Source organism: Lucilia sericata, unplaced genomic scaffold (genome assembly GCF_015586225.1).
Source record: "Lucilia sericata isolate MDLA Ls3-8-SP2 unplaced genomic scaffold, ASM1558622v1 Contig000010F_arrow, whole genome shotgun sequence".
Lineage (NCBI taxonomy): Eukaryota > Metazoa > Arthropoda > Insecta > Diptera > Calliphoridae > Lucilia > Lucilia sericata.
The window spans coordinates 1275543-1297478 of NW_023994050.1; the positions used below are offsets into that span (position 1 = coordinate 1275543).

General features: G+C 28.4%; 1 protein-coding gene across 1 annotated transcript; it reads left to right on the forward strand.

The window, feature by feature from the left end:
• Nucleotides 1-560: 560 nt before the first annotated feature.
• LOC119603635 (monocarboxylate transporter 13) lies at nucleotides 561-18554 on the forward strand. Its single transcript, XM_037955744.1, has 6 exons — nucleotides 561-893; nucleotides 6983-7076; nucleotides 15841-16068; nucleotides 16140-16266; nucleotides 16333-16512; nucleotides 16579-18554. The coding sequence occupies exons 2-6, from the start codon at nucleotides 6986-6988 to the stop codon at nucleotides 17945-17947; spliced, it is 1995 nt and encodes a 664-aa protein (XP_037811672.1). The 5' UTR covers nucleotides 561-893; nucleotides 6983-6985; the 3' UTR covers nucleotides 17948-18554.
• Nucleotides 18555-21936: the final 3382 nt, after the last annotated feature.

The window sequence follows — 21936 nt, forward strand, 5'->3', positions numbered from 1 at the left end:
CTAATGAAGTAGATTTTGTTTTGTATGGGACATCTAGTTAAAATCAACTAGATTTGCTCGAAATCTCATAAGTACTAGATTTCGCTGTAGTGTAAATGGGGTATAACGCGTCTGCCGCGAAAAGTTCAGAAACTTTCAACTTTTGACGCGTCGGCATCAGGTTTGTATTTTGTTTTGTGTAGAATAAGAATTAACTAAATTGAAATAAATTTCATCAAAAATGAAAGAAAAATATAAAAAATAAACAAAATCTTAAAATTTTGATTTTTAAAACAGTAATAGTCTTAAAAAACATTAAAAGAAATATTAAAATGACGCTTGGTGTGTAACTTGCAGGTTGTAAAGCGCGAAAAGTTTGAAAAGCGTAAAATGCGTTGGCGCCTCAACGCGTGATGTGTACTTCCACCTTAAACCGGCACTAGTAAAACTATAGAGAAGCCCAGACTGTTTCGACAATTTCAGTGTTTTCAGTGTTTTTTCAGTGTACAATACATAATATTTGCAACTATGAGAAAAATATTGATTATCCAACCATGCAAACAGCTGATAATACTCACCACAAAAAAAATGTGAAAACAACAATAAAAAATTGCTAAATCAAAAAATCCAAAATTTTCATTTACACAAACAATGAAAAAAAGATCTTTTTGTGATAAAGTGCGTGATGACAACAGAGAGTGACAATTGCTATTATACAAGGAAACGGATCGGTTGCTGTTTCGTTTATTTTTTTTTAATTTAATTACTGCATATTAATTATTAATTTCATTTCGTGCAAAGAAAACTATAGCAAAAATACCGCTGTCATTGTATGGAAATTCCTTCGGCCAAATTGTCATGTAACAATTGAAAATCGGTGCTTAATCGGAATTATTATTTAAATTAAATTTAAGGTATTTATTAATCAATCAATCTATAAAAATACAGTTATAAAAGTAGTTGTATGTAGTAAAATCATGTACAAAATATAATTTAGAATTAACTGTGCGAGTGTGTATATGTATGTACATATGTATGTTTGTTAGATTGTGTGTATGATTGTCCATTGTATTTCTGTTGTATTCCACAATCAGTCAGTTATTGGTGTGTCGAGCAATAAACAATTTATTGATACGACTTATGATTTGTTCTTCCTCATTTTAATTTTGTGGTTCATTGGTGTCCAATCTACAATTGTATATAAACCGTGTTGCCATTGTCACATTTTTGATGCTAGATTTGTAATTTACGATAGGTACATAAGGTACATAATAAAATAAAAATGTAAATATAAAAAAAATTTCGACTTAAATCAGGGTCAATAATCTAGTTAATATTAGAATCAATTTTAAATAATCTGGAAATATGTAAAAAGTTTCGGATTTATTTGATTTCAAAATTAGCATTTTTACAATTATAAGGTATTTTACAGCGAAACCGGTATTTCATACACCAACGAAAAGAAAGCTTTTTACCAAAAAAAAAAACCTATTAGAAGAAAAGTTATTTTAAAAATAAGATCTGCGCCTGGTAATATTTGTTTTCAAAATAATCATTAACAATAAACTTTCAATTACGAAAGAATTGACTTATTTTATTAATTCAAATAACTTAGAAATATAGGTATATATTACTATTACTATATATATTTAGGTATTGAAGAATTTTTACTTGAGGGTAGATTATAGTGTTCTTATAGTATTATTATCTTTCAGTTTAACATTTACGTTAAACATACAAAATTTTAATTATTTACAAAAATCATCGGTTTTTGATTTTGTAACACTAAGTTGAAAACACCGGATTTTGAAATTAACCCTTTAGTTGCAAATAAGCTATGTGAAATTTTAAAATTTTAATTACCTATAACTTCGAAAAAATAAAAAATATATATATTAAAATAATATTAAAAATTCACCAAATTTAAATGAAATATAAAATAAAGATGAAATTAAAAAACACTCATTGACTGCAACAAAACATATCTTTAAATTAAAGAAAGAAACCATATTTGCATCAGAAAAACTACTTAATTGAATTTTGTCACTTTTTCGTTTTTAAAAAATTCTTTTATATTGAAATCATTTAAAAATTGCTATTATTTTATTGTAAAATGTTTTATACTTTAACTTTTCCATCGAGATATTTTTGTTGTTACTGATCAACTTTTTACAAAATTATAAATTCATAATAATTGTGAAATTATTTATAAAAGTTTACTTCGAAAATATACAATGTAAGAATTTGGGCCGAATTTAAACTAAAATTATACTTTTATAAATCAGTCATTAAAATATTGTTTAAACATTAATTTTTTTTTTCAAACATAAGTTCATAATAATTAATAAAAATACTCTAGTCCCCTTATTCATAAGCAATATTTTATTTTATAAAAGCTTTATAAAACAAAATATCCACACAAAATTTGATTTAAGACCGTTTTTAAAATAAAAATTAACTTATGAACAAAGCTTAGAGCTTTGAAATTATGGTTATATATTTTAAGACATTGCTTATTCATGCCTTATTCATTTGGCAACACTGTGTGTAACAGTAATAGCTTTGTTGTTTTGTTATTATCAATATGTTTGTAATCGAGTTTATTGTACATATGCACATTGGGATAACCTCATTTGTATAGAGCAAAAAATATTTTACAATATAATATGTATTTAACTTGTGATAGCGTTTAGCGAGTTTCAAGAAATTTAATACAAAAATTATTAAAAGGTAGAACTGGGCACAGTTTTTATACCGTACCGTAATATAGGCCAATTTTTTCTTTTTAAATTTGCCTCAATTTTTTTCGAACATCCGCAATTTATGGAGGTTTAATGGTTATTAAAATCCGAAAGTCAGAAAAATCAGAAACATTTCTGTTAACATCATCATTCTGGGTAGTCGGAATATAACTGACTACCCAAAATTGTGATGTTAACAGAAACAAATTTTTTAAAATTTTTTTGCAACTTTTAATTTCATCAATTTAGTTTTAGATACTGGAGAACAAATTAAGACTTATCATAAGAAAATCAATTATTAAGGGCACCTCTAATGTACCTCTATACTACAAATTTTGTCGTTGTCATTAATAACACTTTGCGACATACAATTTTAAATCAAACGAAACAATAAAATCAAAAATATACATTCATGGATGCTAAAGAGTATGAAGGTACTATAATAATATAGCTAACAGAAAAATACGATATCTAAATATGTAAGTCAACGCATCATACACATATATGTACATTTATTTGCAATGACCATCGAAGACAACTGTATCGTTTCAAAAATAAGTAAATAATAAATTTGGAGGTTTCACTACTCCTTGGCCCGATTGAGTTGTTAAAACTGCTTAAAACCGCTTTTACAAATACATATTTTATTGTGTTTTCGCCAGTAATAAAAACACGTCACCACTTGAAATCAAGAATTCTGTTTATACTAGTGTACATACAACAAATGTTCTATACGTAAATGCTAGTACATTAATACACACGAACGTACGTACATATACATTTATGTAAGAATATCGGTCAATACATATTTACTTTTTATATTATTGTATTATGTTGTTATTTGAAGTTTATTTTTGTTTACCACTGTTTCAAAGTGAGTTCTCTTCCACAATATTTTTCCGAAATGCACTATATAAAGATCCCACAAAGGCGTGATTGCTTTCCCATTCACTATTGCACCCAAAAAAATCAAACGACGTCAATTTCCAATCCATTATGTGAATTAATATAAATAAATATAAACAAAAATATAATGCTATGACTTCGATTTTCGTTTTTTATACAATTGATCCTTTGATAGCATTGCATTTAATGTTATGTTTAGCAATTCGGAAAATGACTTATCTTATTAGCTCTTTAAGATTTAGTGATTGTATTGTCTAGACTTCATCCATAGATTTTTACGTTTGACAGTGTTCGTTATTGTAATAACTGAAGATCATAAAGAGATACGTTTTTTAAAATTTTGCCCGTTTGACATCATTTTACATATTAGAACGTGGCTGTTAAATTTGTTTTTTAGAATTCTGAATTTCTTACAGAAATTTCTTGTAAGCTTGTCACTTCAATCTAAACACATTTTGCTAAGGCACATCATGAATGTAGGATGAAATTGTTAAACATTTGAACATGCAACATATTTTAATACATATTTGCCCTAAACATTTTAATTACAGATATCTTGTTTTTTTCTTTAATTAAATTTTGATTTAATAATAATATTCGGTATGTTGAAAGGTGAAGTAAAGAAAGATTTTCTTGCCTATATACTTCAATTGTTATTCTTATTTTTAATTCATGAAAATATTTGGATTACCAAAAATATTTTTGTATAATTTGCAAAATTTGCCCGAACATTAACGCCTGTTGTAATTACATAGTAAACAGTACCAACTGTCCCATATCACATTAGATTTTATTTATACATTTTAAACGAAATGTATTGTACGATTTTTAAAATTTCCATTCAATTATTTAATTTACCCCTTATCATTCATTACCAAAATTCATAAACAATCCCTTTCTTTATCTCGTAAAAAATGCTCAATTATCGTTGGAATAATCTCAACAATTTTTACTTTGGAGAGCATAATAATCTGCCGCAATTGTTTTACTACATAAAATGTTTTCGTGTATTCCAAACTAGTGTTTATAAAAAACCGACTTTTGGAAAAACCGGTTTTTCGGTTAACCGAAAATTGACCATTTCTAGAAAACCGGTTTGTCGGTTAACCGAGTATAAAAAAACCGGTTAAACCGGTTAACCGAAATGTTTGGAAATCTTTAAAATATTATAATATTTAGTTGAAAAAGTCATTATTATGAATTACTTAATAAGATATTTGCACTTTTTAGTATAGATATGCACATTAATATATCATAAGAAAACAAACTTATATAGATCTGAAGATATTATTGATTCGTTAGGTATATGGAAGTTGCCATAGGAGGGATAAATTGACCTTTGAATATATAATCCATCTATATCAATAGCAAAAATTATGTCCAGAACTATCAAGGCTCGCGACGATTTATCGGGAACGGAAGTAGACGACGACTGTCTCGACATAGACAGTGACCTCCCTTCGCTCGCTACGCCTGTGGTTGTTCAAATTACTGTGAATGACTCTTAGGAATATTGACAGGTGTCATTCTGACTTCCTGTCAATCAACCTAAGCGCCATTACAGTTTGTGAAAAACCCCAGCAGCATAAGTTCTCGGACGGCAACAACAATCCTTATGTTTCGATAAATAAAGTCCGTTTTGAGAACGTTTGTGAAACTTCTCGATTTTTATTATACTCACGCAGTAAACAAGTAAGTGCATCCTGAATTTTACCATCAATGTTATTTATCCGTCTTAATAAATAACAAATTTCTTCATATAATGGTTGGAATTTGTTTAAATAGTTAATTTTTTATTGGTTTAAATGCCAACTTTTTACTAATTTCCTGATTATCTGAAATTGTAAATCTCCATTTTATATACATAACATTTGTTTAACAATCTTAGGTCTGTTTTCATATGCACAAACGGAAATAATGTTTAGAATTATCTATCCAAAATGTTTAAAAACCACAATAAAAAATCAGAGAAAACATACAATTTTGTACCAAAAATTTGTTTTTTTTTGGAACCGGTTAACCGAGACTTAAAACCCGGATAACCCGGTTAACCGAAAACCAATGTTTTAAAAAAACCGGTTTGCGAAAAACCGAAATATGCAATAAAAACCGGTTTTTCGGTTATCCGGTTAACCGGTTTATAAACACTATTCCAAACATAAGAAGTATGATTAGACAAATTTTTGTTTTTAAAACGTTTATTAAGGGTGTCCTAAAGTTTACGTATGTTTTATATTAAAAATAAACACAGCCTAATAAAAAAATATAAAAGAAATTACCAGGAAAATAACAGACAATAGAAAAAAAATATGAATGTTTTATTTTTCTAAATTAATTACATTCTATTAACATTTTGAATGAAAATGGTTTGGGAAAAAAGTCATGTTCGATTCATAAAATTTATTGCAAAATTAATTCCATAATTTGTTTCTGTGTACTAACTTTTTGTGTGAAAGTGCTATAATTTTCAATTTGAAGACAAAAATTTTCAAATTAATTATTAAAAGCAATGCAGGAAAAGTAAATATGTTTTCAAATAAATTATAATTTATTTCAAACGTTTTTTCATATTGGGAATATATCTCTGTACTATAAGACATCGAGAAATTAAATTTACCTATAAGGAATTTATAAAAAAACCAACTCGTTGAAGTCTTTAGATTGATTGCATTCAAATTTAATTCTTATTGAGTCAAACAGAATCTTTAATAATGAAATTGTGTTGTGGTATCAAATGAAAAAATGATTGATGAAAAGAATTGTAATCTTTATAGATATTATTACAAATTTATGAAATTAATAAATGAAATTAATAAATATATCGGATTGATTAATAACTATGTACTAGAACAAATTACGCGCAAATAAAGTAAGAATAAATATAACATATCTATTATTGAACATGAAGAAATTAAATATAAGGGCCGCCACGATCTAAATATTGACTTTTATTAATGCGAACAATATTCTCATCATTCAATCATACTATAACTCTTACACTAAGCCTATTTGGATGCCTTTGAATCCCCTCCCGCATTGCTTTATAAATTTTATATGTAATTTAAAATAAACAACAACTACTTAGAAATAAAAAATAATCAGCTGTTCGATTGTATATACCTGATTATTCAATAATGTACAGTTAAAAAATAAACCCAATCATACTGTTAAAAATTGAAAGACTATTTAATTTTTTCTCTACTCGGGAAAAATTCATAGATGAGGTACTCAATAACAAATAATTTGTATGTCAAGGGTAATGATTCTGCACACTGGGTTATTTTTTCTGCTTAAATATATTTGTTTTTGTTCATATAACCGTGGATAACCTTAATATTTATTTTTTGTATTTTCAGATTATGGATAAGGACAAAGTTATAAGTAAGAAACAAAGTTCCGTAAATAAAAAACATAAAGTAAATGGCGCAAATGATACATGTGATAAAACTAGTAAGTGCTTAAAACTGATAAAAATTCTTATTTACAAAACTCCTTCTAAGTATTTATCTTACCCGGACGTTACACCTACATACATGTTTTTCTTTGAAGCTTTTACACAAACTGCTTGTCAAAATCCATTGGAAATTGCTCTGTGGCGTAAGCTGCACACAATTTTAAAGCAATTTTACTTTTCATTATATTTTTATTCATTATCATTATATTTATTTTTTTTTATAAACTTATAATATTTATAAAACAATACATAAAATTTAGTCAAGAGATGTTTCAGATGTAAAACTAAAAATTATTCAAACAATTATTTCTTGATTGTAAAACTGAAACAGTAGACGGAAAGAGAAATTGAAAAGCAACGTTGTTTCAATTTTAAAAAGTGTGTATGTGTGGTTATTTGCGATTTTTTTATTCAATTATAAATCCTTTTTATTTTATTACTTCTTTTGTTATACATATAATTCACCAAAGTTTTCGTTATCCCTGTTCCAATATTGTGCTATTCTTCGACATGGGTCTGTTTCAAGTTATTCTTTTTTTAATGTTTGTCCGCTTTTTACTTGGCTATTCAACCATAAATGTTCTATCGGATTGAGATCTGGCGATTGTGGTAAATGTAGTAGATTATATGAATCATTGTATGAAAGTCTCAAATACATGCTATGAGTTATTAACGTCTTAGGAAACTGGTAAATTAAACAAGTCTTTTAGAATATTCAAATTCCACCTTTTCCCCATAATAACGTTATTCCAGAAGCGGAGATAATCCACAATGTTTAAATAAGTTAAAAATAAATTTTACTTAAGGTATTTTCAACGCTGCGTATTAATACTTGTTAAAAATGTTTGTTTCATAATACAATTTTCTAGTCAAATATAATTTGTATTCATACACTTTTTAAAACAATTCAAAAACTTTTTATTTTCAAACGTATTCGGTATGTACATTAGGGATATATCTAATTTGGCGAAATTTTTGCCATACAACCACGAGATGACCAATGTTGTATAAGTAATGAAAATAATTTTTTTATGTCATTTGGAATCAGAAACATCACGCACCAAACCCAATTTCTAATTTAAAACTAATTTTTTTAAGTTTTTTATTTATTTATTTTTTTATTTATTTATTTATTTATTTATTTCGAATAAAATCAATTGTATTACATTTGACTTAGAGTATAAAGAGTTTAGGGGCTATGTCCCTTTTCTACTTAGTAATGAGTTTTTAAATTATATTATGTACAATATTTACAGTTTTATTATTATATATGAAGGAAAAATTTGCAAAAACCTATATGAAGCTATTAAGATAAAAAATTCTATGCTACGGTAAAATTACGATGATATCATGTCATTAATGTGGGGATATTGTGATGCTAAACATCTTCTGTTGAAGTTGGTGGTCAATTTGGCTATTCTATCATGGACGAGCTCGATGCCTGCAAGACTATGTAGACGTCGAGTAGAGTAATGCCAAGGAAGTTTAAAAACCATTTTAAGTAATTTATTTTGTGCTATTTGAAGTTTTTTTATGTGACATTTTGCGGAAGACGACCAAACTGGAGCGCAGTAGAACATAACGGGATGAAAAATAGATTTAACAATAAGTTTCTTGTTCTCGATATTCAGTTGCGAGTTTCTGTTAATTAGAGGGTACAGTACCCTAATTAATTTGTTGATCTTATTAATAATGTAAGGTATGTGACAGTAAAAGTTAACTTTAGTATCAAGTATAACACCTAGATATTTGACATTGTTTTCCCATGGTATGTCAATATTCATAAAACGTAATGGGCTCTGGGGAATAAATCTAGCATTACGCTTCCTGGTAAAATATATTGTTTGAGTTTTTTCTGGATTAATCATAATTTTCCATTTATCGAAATATGCCTTTAACTCACTAAGAGCGATTTGTAGGTTGGAGATGATGTTAACTGCATATGTGTCTGAGCAGAGAATTGATGTATCATCGGCGAATATTGACATGACGCAATTGGAAAATACTGGAACATCTGCTGTGTATATATTATATAGTATTGGTGACAAACAGGAACCCTGAGGGCAACCAGCTGAAATATTAACTTGCGTTGACGAAGTTTTACCCAGATATACATTAAAATATCTATTTTCTAAAAAGTTTTGTATTATTTTAACAATTTCGATAGGAAAATTTAGTCTTTTTAATTTGTATATTAACCCATTGTGCCATACTGAGTCGAATGCAGCTTTTATATCGAGTAATACCATACCCGTTGATTTACCAACATTAAAATTATTTTTCACCAAATTTCTAATTTTCAATAAGGGCTGAGTAGTGTTGTGTTCTGTTCTGAATCCAAATTGTTGTGGAGGTAGAATGTTATTATCATCAATGAAAACAACAATCTTTTCCTTCAGGATTTTCTCTAGTATTTTGCTTAGAGAAGAAAGTAAGCTTATAGGTCTATACGATGAAGGTGAATCCGCTGACTTGTTTGGTTTGAGTATTGGTATAGTTTTAGAAATTTTCCACGTAGAAGGGAAATAACATAAACTAAGACATGCATTAAATATTTTTGTAAGATATTTAATACCTTTATTAGGTAGATGTTTTAAGCATTTATTATTTATGCCATCTGAACCGGGCGACTTATTGTTTTTAAGTTTTTTAATAATATTAACCACCTTTTCCTGGGATATAAAATATGATTCAGGTGGGGCATAATTCATATTATGTATTTGAGCAGCAACATTGTTAACTTCAGAAATAGTTACGCTATCACTTAAATGAGCTGAAGAAGAGTGATTCAGTTTGAATGTATGAGCCAAAACTTCTACTTTCTCCCGCTGAGTATAGTAAATATTGCTATTGTTTTTCAAAATCGGAATATTACTAGATTTCTTTCTTAAAATTTTGGATATTTTCCAAAAAGCCTGAGATGATTTGTCAATATTGGACAAGGTTATATTCCAGGATTGATTTCTGAATTTAATTATTTCATTTTTTATATTTTTGTTCAAGCGTGACATTGCATAATAATCGTTTAAATCTCTAAATCTTTTCCAATTTCTTCGGTAAACATTTCTCATTTGCATCATGATTATTATGTTATTAGGCAGTGGTTTGATAATTGGTGCTGTATGCCTTTTGGGAACAGATGTTTCTATTGCTGCTTTTACAACATTATTAAAAGTATTTATCATGTCATCTATTTGATTTTTATTGGAAATTGCATTATGTTCACTTAATGTAGGCAGGTTTTTATTTACAAATTTGGTAAAAAGTGTCCAATTTGCCTTGTTGAAAGCGTAGACCATGTTATCTACCGACTTGTAAATAAGATTAACATTACACATAATAGGTAAATGGTCTGATCCTAGGTCGTTAATAACTTTGACAGCTGACATGTTTGATGATATATTAGTTAAAAATAAATCTAATGTCGATGGTTGTTTATGTGGATCTGCCGGAATATAAGAATATTCATGAGGAAATAATATTTGTGTTTGGTTTAGTTGAATTTTTTCATAGAGTATATTGCCCCATTTGTTATTTCTTAAGCATCCCCAATAACCATGTCTGCAGTTTAGGTCACCACCTAATATGTATTTATTGTTAGTATCTGTTAACTTGCGAAGGTCAGATTTAAATTTAAGTTGTTTGGAGATGTCAGAACCAGTGGTGCCTCCTGGAAAATAACAAGAATAAATATCAACATAGTCATTTCCACAACTTACTCTAACACCAATGTTTTCGACAACTTCAGTAGTTTTTGGTGGTAAAAGTTGATGAAGAATATTTTTCTTAATTAATATGGCAACTCCTCCTCCTGTACTGGTTTGGCGATCGAATCTATAACAGTAATAACTGTTATGTCTAATAGATAATTTATTATTTAGCCAAGTTTCACAAATTAGGCAAATATCAACGTTATGTTTCACTAAGAAATTAAAAAGTTCTTCTTTTTTTGTACGAATACTACGGGCATTCCATGATATTAACTTGATGTTATTGTTCATTTATATAAAAACTTAAAGGCAAGGTTGGTAACAACCTGAAATTGCTCCTCACGAGACTTACAGCTTTTTAGACTTGAAATTAATTCAAATGTAAGATCTTTTAATTCATCAAATGAAAACAAATTATTATTGTTATTAACATTGTTGTTGACGGATTGAGTGAACTGTTGACTATAGTTCATTCTAGGTGCATTTGAATGATTACCCATACTTTGGTTAAGAGTATTTGGGAAATTATTGTTGTAGTTTGTACCATTATTAAATGTTTGAATTCTTTTTCTAGGACTTTTTGGTTGAGATCGTTGTCGAATTTGTTTATATTGTTCTCTACTTGGGCATTCTGGCGACATAGCCTTATGATCACCGTTGCAGTTCGCACATTTTATAGTTGTAGAGGAGCATACTTCAGTTTTATGGTTTCCAGCGCACTTTGCACAGAATGATTTTACCTTGCATCTACTGGATCCGTGACCGTACATCTGACAATTGTAACATTGTGTTAACTTTGACTTATTTGGTTTTTGATATTCCCATCTTACTTTAATATAATTAATAGCAGAGTAATTTTGCCTTAGTTCTTTAAGGGTAATTGATTTCCTTTCAAAATAGACGATGAAAATAATATATTCTCTACTACCTTCAGCGGACCTAGTCACCATTTTAACATTGATGCATTTAAGACCTAATTTTATTAGTTGTGCCTTAATAACTGTAGGGTCAGTTTTCTCCAATCCAAGAAGAACAGCTTTATATGGTTTTTCGTTCTTTTGAGCATATGTAAAATATTCTAGTTGAAATTTTTCGGTAAGAGCAAGGCAAACCTTATCAAAATCTTCTTTATTTGAACAAAATAACTTCAAACCAATTGATATTTTTCGAATTGAATATTCTTTTATGACCAATATTCTGCACATTTCATGAATTTGATCAATCTGACATTTTAAAATTGTTATTGGTGGTATGTTCACCTTAACAGCTGGTTCGAAAACAACTTCATCGTTATCATCATCATCAAGAGTTTGAAGTGGTGTAAAAAAATTTGTATTTGTAGTTCTAAGAGAACTACTAGCAGTTGCTTGTCTCTTACTCATACTGTGGCCTCGAGAGGCAACAACAACATCTTCTACGTTTCTTCGCTTAATTTTGTTTTTTATTTTTTATTTTGAAACAATAAACAAAAATACTTGGTTGAAAAAAAAAAGAAAATACCGTACACTTTTTGATTGCAGATCAAAAGTAACAAGAAAATTATGACTTTACACATCAAATGATAGTGCAAGACTCAAGTTTTTATTTATTTTAAAATTAAATATTTATGGGAAATTCTTTTTTTGTAGGCTGTGCACACTTGTTGGATGATTATAGTCCATATTTAATAGTTGTGCCAATTATAAGTAAAGAATTACGTGGTCGCAAAGTTTTGAAACCAAATTTATACAATTTTACTAAATTTGCAGTTTTTTGGATAGAATATTTGGGACTCTTCGGTTATGTAAATTTAGAAATGAGAAAAGGTAGACAATGTAATTACGCGTCGTTTGATGTATATCACCAAAATGTGCTCTAGAAGATATCACTGTGGGAGAAGCTTAAATATCGAAAAAATTGCTTTTTCGCGAAGCACACGTTTTTGCATTAAAAAAGTATAAAAGGTTCATTCATGTAAATATATAATTTCTTTACAAAATTTGAATTAACCGAACTGGTTTTCATTTTAACGGTTTTTCAGATTAATAATTCATTTAAATTTAGAAATGAAAAAAGCAGTTAATTGTACATAAGAAGGGATATGTTAACTGCAAAAGAAATTTCATCAGAATTTCTCTTTCGCCGGAAACGCGGTGTTTCTTGTGTTGATGATTCGACGAAGCTCACCTAAACCGCTAATAAAAAATTGTTAACACTAACCATTAATCGGTAGGCGACTAAGAAGCTTAAACCAAAATCGATAAGCCGTTAGAAAAAAGTTCGGTCATGTGTATGAAATTTATTTCCAAACTATATATAGATTTTCTTTTTAACGGTTTTTATATTATTTACTCATTTAAATTCAGAATTGGAAGCAGATGATAATTATAAACAAGCAGTTATTGGCTAACCACAAAAATATTTGCATCAAAGTTTCTCGTGTGCAAAAAACGCAGTGTTTTTCTTTCAAGAATGAAGCACACCCGTCCCGCTAATTAAAATTAATAAAATTATATTATTTTAGGTTGCTATTAATGAGGTCTATAGCAAAATCTATAAGACGTTCAAAAAAATATATCCATTTTGGATTAAATTCAATTTTAAAAAATGCATTCGAATATATGCATAAATAAATTAAAACCTTATAATTTTTAATCTATCAAACATAAATGCATATCTTTTTTAGTTAATTTTAAATTAATGTATTAATTTATCATGTTAAATTGTGTACTTAGTTTTATAAAAAAATATTTTTTGAAGAGGTTGAAAAAACTCTTAAAAAGCGAATTTATCCACGAATATTTAAAATATTTGCGTTAAATTAATTTGTATTTTGGGTCCTTCGTTCTGGGTTATATCCACGCTTATATTTTTGAGTTTCAAGTAAAAACTTAATTTTGTGAATTTTTTTAAACTTTTAACTTTAAACTGCTTTAACATTGGCGGCACATCGTTGATGTGCTATTAAAAAAATTTTATAATATTTTTGAATTCCAAAATCTAAATTAAAAAGAGAATTTCCCTTATATATAGACATATTTTACCGAAAAGTATACTATTGTCACATCACGACTCGTCACTGCCTGTATCTCAGGCCTTTTTTAGATTTTTACGTAAATATACTACAAGTGAATAAAAAATTTTTGTTTATCATATTTGTTTTAAACATATCTCCGATTCTCATGAACTGATTTTACTGGTTTTATTAAACAGCTAAATTCTTAAAAGCATATCTAATTGAATTATCTAAGATTTGGATTCAGAATTTGGCATATACCAAATTTGCTTATATTAATAGTATACCCCTAATGTACATATTTTATAAATAAAATTTATAAAACAGATAAAAAGTCTAAAATACATTAAAAATGAGAACAAAATGTTCATAAACAATTGATATTTTTATAAAAAATATTATACACTGAAAATAATCCATGCCTAATATACACGAAAAATGTTTTACATTGTACGAAATGCTTCGTGGTTTCGCACCACGAAATTCTTTCGTAATATATACGATATTGTACGAAATATTTTAGTAAAATGCAAAATAATTTTATATAATTTTAGAAAAAAAATTTGTTCATTTTACAATTTTTTTAAAAACATAAATATTTTAGTTCTTTTAAAATAATTATTGTAAATTTAGAAAAAGATTGCGAATTAAAAAAAAAAAACAAATTTTTATGTTTTTTAAAAAAAAATAAAAAATTTTACAGGAAATTATGCAGCTAAATTCCTGTAAATTAAAAATTACGTTTAATTTAACTCCCTTAAAATTACGAAAATAACAAAAAAAAGAAAAAAAATCGTAACAAAATAATTTTTTTGTGAAATGAAAAATAAATCTTGTATATTACTAAATAATCTTGTTACGAAAAAAATTCGTTACTTTCGTTAAATATTACATGCCTTAACGAAATTATTTTTGTAAAAGAAAACAAAGTTTCTTAATATATACGAAAAAAGATATTACGACAGGTTTTCGTACTTTCGTAAAATTAGAAAAGGGGTTGATTAAACAATATTTCGTATTATACACGAAATTTATATATATATATTTCGTATATATTTCGAAAAAAGTAGTTACGAAATTTTTTTTCGTAAAGCTAAGCATGGATTATTTTCAGTGTAGTGTAAACATAACATGTATTTTTTGCACCAAAATGATTCGAGAAGCAGGTTTTCGTTATCAGAACATCACTGGCTACCACGTAGTGATGGCCAAACTTTGATTATAACCCTAGTGAACATACATACATATGAGAATCATCGAATCTTCACTAACAATGACAGTCTTCTGTTTATAATAAGACAATTGAGCAGACTTTTTAAATTTTATACAACAACTCCGTGATTTGTACACTGAAAATAATCCATGCTTAACTTTACGAAAAAAAATTTCGTAATATATACGAAAATTTCGTGTATAATACGAAATATTCTTTAATCAACCCCTTTTCTAATTTTACGAAAGTACGAAAACCTGTCGTAATATCTTTTTTCGTACATGTATATTAAGAAACTTCTTTTACAAAAATAATTTCGTTAAGACATGTAATATTTAACGAAAGTAACGAATTTTTTCGTAACAAGATTATTTAGTAATATACAAGAATTATTTTTGATTTCACAAAAAATTATTTTGTTACGATTTTTTTTTGTTATTTTCGTAATTTTAAGGGAGTTAAATTAAACGTAATTTGTAAAATTTTTAATGTTTTTTTATAAAATATAATTTTTTTTTTAATTCGCAATCTTTTTCTAAATTTACAATAATTATTTTAAAAAAATCGTAGAATGAACATTTTTTTTCTAAAATTATATAAAATTATTTTGCATTTTACTAAAATATTTCGTACAATTTCGTATATATTACGAAAGAATTTCGTAGTGCGAATCCTCGAATCATTTCGTACAATGTAAAACATTTTTCGTGTGTATTAGGCATGGATTATTTTCAGTGTACTGTGAACCTTAATTTAGCAGAAAATACTTTCACCGTCAAAATATTAAATTTCAATTTGATTATTACAGACATTTTTTCAAATTCATATTTTTGTTGTTGTAGCAAGTCTATTGAATTCTAAAGGCGATGGTATTGAATATGATTTAGTACCTCCTGATGGCGGCTGGGGTTGGCTTGTATTGGCTGGTTCGATGATGGTCAATATTTTAATACCTGGTACTATAAAAAGTTTTGGTGTCCTTTTTGTAGAGTTTTTGGAAGCATTTAAAGCATCGCCAGCAGCAGCTGCATGGATTCCAGCATTATGTTATTTTTTGTATAGTTCTTTGGGTATTAAACAAAAACACTATCTGCATATGTTATATACTATACAAATTTTACCATTTTATTTATATATTTAGGCCCCGTTTCTAGTATTCTTTCGGTAAAATATTCGTTCAGAACAGTAACGATATTAGGAGGTGCTTCTGCCGCGCTTGGCATGATAATATCATTCTGGGCATCATCTGTGGCTTACTTATATTTAAGGTATTAATAATTATAAATTAAAAAAATAAAATTTTAGTAAATATCCCAATATCAATTACTATGTAGCTATGGAGTTTTGGTTGGCATTGGGGCAGGCCTGTCATTTCCACCAACAGTGTATATTGTAACATCTTACTTTGTTAAACTTCGTGGTCTTGCTAACGGACTTTGCATATCCGGTAGTGCATTGGGCTCTATTATTTTACCACCAGTTTTAAGATGGCTTTTGGAAACGTACGGATACAGGTATGAATATAATTAAAATTAAATTTAATTGCTGTATATGTACTTATATTTTGTAAATTATTTTAGAGGCTCTGTTCTCATCATGGGTGGCATTACTCTGAACGTTTTTGTGGCAGCCATATTCTATGAACCAGTCGAACAACATATGGTGCGTGTTCCCAGAGTCAAGAAAACGTTGGATGACATTGAAGAGGAGGATATAGGAATAGTACTTAAATTTGAGACGGTCGATGAGACGAATGGAGAGGCAGACATAATGCACAACGATAGCACAGTCAATAAACAAATTATACCACAAAATTCACCGCCAATGCAATATCCAGATTTACACAATTACAATTTAGATGGGGACGATCCACAATTTGTTAGAAGTGCTTCAGCAACTGTGGTACAAAATTTTGGTAAAACTCAAGATGAATTTAATAGTTCATCTTCGTCTCGCATACGAAAAGTTAGCACACCAGTACGACTGCCACAAAGAAATCAAACATTCACTCCAGGCCAATTGAATTCACAATCTTCATTATATGCTGTACCAGAAGCTGGACGTTCCAGTCATAAACTAGAACGTCTTCATGCTTTGAGAAATAACTCGAAAAATCGCCTTTCTCGTCGATCTCCGTCGACCAGTAGTTTCCAGTATATAAGTACGCCTTATCACGGCAGTACACTATCTTTTCAGCCAAAAGAATTTTCTTCGCATCTTTCTTTGAGATCAGTGGCAAGTGGTTCTGGTGTGAATGCAAATGTTAGTAATGGAATGTTGGATAGTACTGGAAATATTGACCAGGAATCTGATGCTGGTAAACGCACAAAGTTCTTTGACCTAAGCCTCTTAAAGGATCCCACATACTTGGTAATACTGATATCAAATTCCACGAATGCTATCGGTTATACCAATTTTATAATTCTTCTGCCGGCTTATGGAATTGCACTAGGTTTTGACAAGTCTTTAGCTGCTTATCTAATTTCGATTGTCTCGGCAACTGACCTTATTGGACGCATTGGCGGTTCAGCATTATCAGATTTGGGTTTCATACCAAAGACTTGGTATTTTATAGGCGGCTTAGCAATTTCAGGCATAAGTTTAGCTGTATTACCATTCTCAACAAGTTACAGAATGGTCAGTTTTTGGTGTGCCGTTTTTGGATTGGCTTCAGGGGTTTATGTTGGCATTACTGCGGTAATAATGGCAGATATGCTCGGAACAGAACGTCTAACATCATCGTATGGCATAAGTTTATTTGTAAATGGTATTTTACAACTAGTAGGCCCACCCTTGTGTGGTCTTTGGTTCGAAGCAGTTAATACATACAGCCCCCTATTTCATACTCTCGGTCTTATTCTTCTTGCTGGAGCAAGTCTTTGGAGCTTTATGCCATTCATTAATAGGCGCAAATCGAAAGAAGAAAATTATGAAGAAGATTTGCAATAAATTACTAAGCTATTTAGCAATATTAATAGTCTTCAAAACTACAAGAACAGGGCATAATATTTATTATATTTTTTATATTATTTTCTCTTATTCTATCTCTCTTTTCCTATATTATGATGGTATAATCATTGTAAGAAAATCATATGTACGTACATAGTACATATTATGCAGGATTTACGCAATTTATTTCTTTTGATGTTTCCTTCAAAAGTACACCAACAAAGCTTAATGAATTCTAAGTCATATACAAATAGTGTATATTTATTATATATGAGATTTAATGACTTTATGTCCATCAACGTACTTATTAATGTAAAAACAGACATGAAAAGTTTAATTAAATGAAACAACAATTCGATTACTTACAGTTTATAAAAGATATGTCGTCTGTTTCTATATCTTTAGGCAATTTTTACTTAGTTTTTTTCTATCGATATATATATATAATATTTCAATATGTAAGTAAATGATTTTCTATAGTATTATATCATCAAATTGTTTGTTTTTAGTACTATATGTAGTGTATAGTGATTGTCTCCATGTAAATTAAATTTAGCCTAAGTTCAAATAGTAAATAAAAATTTTGTATACATACTAATAACAAAAATATTTCATCTTATAAGTATATACATACCCAGCAAAAAAAGTATTTTCATCACAACTAGTAACCCAAAGTGCTTCAAATTCAGTAGAAAACCTATAAATGTTACATAAGCATCATTTGAGGATGTTATTTTTGAGAAGCTGTAAAAATCCGATATTTGTATATCAAAAATAAACTACATTCTTTCAATGACACGCTTATGTAAATTTCATTAGTTTTTCATCAAAACCTGATGTACTTCGAATGTGTCATTTGTAGCGACTTTTATAAATATCTTTCCTCACTTTTAACTGGGTTTTCATTTGTAATGAAATATTTGGTTTATAAAAGCGAAAAATATGTAATTTCATTTTTAGATGCGATTAAGATGTCGTTTGTAAAATATGACATCAATTATTTTTTGCTGGGTACATACCCAGCAAAAACATTTCAATGGCTACTACATACCGTCTGCATTACATAGACTTAATATTTTTTCGAATTTTGCATTTTACACAAACGAAAAAAATTTTGTGAAAATTAATAGTAGACCTTGGCTATTTTTTCAAAAACAAAACTACTTAACTCAAGTTAAGGATTCTTGTTTACAGGCGATCGCAGTAAGTACTAACCTAACCTCCTATTTGTAAGCGAGCGAGGTAAGTACTTGCATTCAATGTCATCACCGTGTCAAAATAATGACACACCGTGTTAAAATAAACACACAAATTAATATTTTTTGTTTGCTCATGGAATGAAACATATATTCTTGGAAAGGGCTATGTCCGGTTGTTTATTAATAATTTTTATTTTTTTTCCTATACTTCGTAATTTTGAGATAAAGTGGTTTTTGTTAAGCATTCTTCTTCAATAGTGAGGGAAAAATATTTGAAAATGAGAATGGATTTTTGGGTGCTTGCACCTGTTTTGGGAACCTAACAATCAACTCAGAAAAAAATTCAATAATATAAAATTTACGTCTTCATTAACACACTTTTATCAGATTTCTTTATTTTTGGCCCGATTTTTAGTATTTTTTTTTTTTTTTTTAATTAAAAAAAATGAAATTTGAAAAAATTATTAACATTTTATTCCTGAATTACAAACTTACGGATCTGAATTTATCTCTCATAGTTCATTTCTTACATTCCCACTTATACTTTTTCCCAAAAACTATTGGAAGTGTGTGTGATAAAAATTGCATCTATACACCAAGATTTAAGATTATTGCAACGTAATTTTTAATATTTTTGTGACAGGAATCCATTGTTGCAGAGCTGTGAGGAAGACCAGTAATATTGTTTGTATACAAAATAACTACATCCCTAAATATTTAATTTTGCCCAATAATTTAACCCTTTCTAGCATTTTCTTTCTTTATGAATAATTCAAAAATGTGACGTCCAAGATTTTTACAAAAATATTTTTTCTGGACTTAGGCGGCCAAAATAAAGAAATCCATATAGCAAAATCGTTGTAAGAAATCATGAGCAAAATCATTGTAAACCTAGTGTTATTAATTAAAATACTGATAAAATGTTTTAAATAAGAAAATTCAGATGAAGAAGAATTAAAATGTTGTCCTGCTTTAGATACAAGTTATATGTATCGACGGTTTTACAAGTAATATTAGCTGTGTTCCAGAACTTTTCTCGCTAAAGAGAATTAATGAATTTTCTCTTAGAACTTAAAAAAAGTACGGGAACAGATTTTCTCCTTTAATAAATTTGTATTGAAGTTTATTCAAACAAATATCTATTGAAATTAAATTGAAAAACTACAATCACACATACTTATTTATCAAAACAAATCAAAAATGTCAAACATTTTTTGTTTTCAATGTATTTTTTCAAACAAATTATTTTTTTTGACAAAATTTTTCTATTCGCCAGGAAAAAATGTTCTAGCCAATAATATAATAATATAGCAAGTTTTTATTTTTTAATTTTTCTTTCAATGAAAATTCATGGCAAACAATTTTCTACTCTCCCTAGTGATTCTACTTGGTTATAGTTGTATCATGGTTCTGTACCTCGTTTCTGTATTTTTCTCAAATCGAGAAAAAACTTATAATTGTTGATGATAATTATTTGTTATATTATAGTTAACACTTCTTAATACTGTTTATGTTTATATAATTTGTTTTGATCATGTATTATTTTGTTATATTATAATAATTATATTTTTCATAATACATCAGTTCTTAAAAATAAATACTCAAACACAACAGGTTATGAGCCCAGAAATTAATTGAAAAATAAAAAATAGTATTTTTGTTTTTTCAATCAAGAAAAAGAAAAAACTTTTAACATTAAGAAGATGGATTTTTTCAAACATATAAAGCCTTTAGCGGAAGAAACCGATTGACCGATTTGGAGAGAGATTTATTAGACTACCACGATGGAGCTCTAGATGTCATCGATAGAAAATTTACCAAGCCTTTGGAATTGCCAACAACTGCAAGAGAAACTCAGGTTAAAGTTTATAAAGAATCATGTGACAATTTTAGAAAGGCAAATAGTTACGCCAAATCAATTATCACAAGTGCTGTATCTGATGATGTTTACCAGAAGATTATGGATACGGAATTAGCTGCTGATGCATGGGAAGCATTGAAGTCATTATACGAAGCCTCATCAAAGGATCATTTTTTTCAAAATTTGCACCGATTTTTTTTCATTTGGTTGGTCCCCTAAGCAAGATGTGTCAATGCATATTGCAAAACTTAAAGGTTTGTGGAGTGAACTGAATAATGGGCTTAAAAGCAGAAACGAGCAGCCGTTACCCGAATTATTATTGGTCTGTAAAACAATGCAAATATTACCAGAACAATTTGAAAACTTTACGAGCAGCTGGTTGCTGTTAACTAAAAACAAAGAAAGATCATTTGATGAAATAACAAATCAATTATGTATGTATGAACGAAATTTTCGCAAGTTTGAAGATAACAACGAAGAGCAAGAAGCCTTAGTTGTGAAAAGCTACAAGAAAAGGAATGATAAGTTCAAGACAGCCAAGAAAGACGATAAGAAACATGAATCTACATGCAATTATTGTAAAAGGTCATTGGGTGAGAGATTGTAAGAAATGGATATCAGGTCGTCCCCCCAAAGATAAAAGTCAAAACAATAATATTAGTCTACCTCTCATTTGCAATGAAATAAATACAGTGGTTTCAAATAAGGATTGGTGGATAGACAATGGAGATGTTTTTCAATTTTGAAAAATTCAAGACGCCTTGTGATATAAAGTCAGCTGGAAGTGAGTCATTGAAAGCCATAGGCAAAGGTGTAATAAAAATTGATTCTAAAGTTGACAATCAAAACGTGAAGCTTAAACATAGTGATGTTTGGTACGTTCCTGGTATATCTAGCTTATTTTCTGTACTAGCATGTCAAGATAAGAA

What these genes read in the sequence shown, in the direction of transcription:
- LOC119603635 (XM_037955744.1), top strand. Translation starts at nt 6,986, where the DNA reads ATGGATAAGGACAAAGTTATAAGTAAGAAACAAAGTTCCGTAAATAAA. An exon ending in TGATACATGTGATAAAACTA is followed by an intron (nt 7,077 to 15,840) that starts GTAAGTGCTTAA and finishes TTGTTGTTGTAG; the next exon opens with CAAGTCTATTGAATTCTAAA. An exon ending in TTGGAAACGTACGGATACAG is followed by an intron (nt 16,513 to 16,578) that starts GTATGAATATAA and finishes AAATTATTTTAG; the next exon opens with AGGCTCTGTTCTCATCATGG.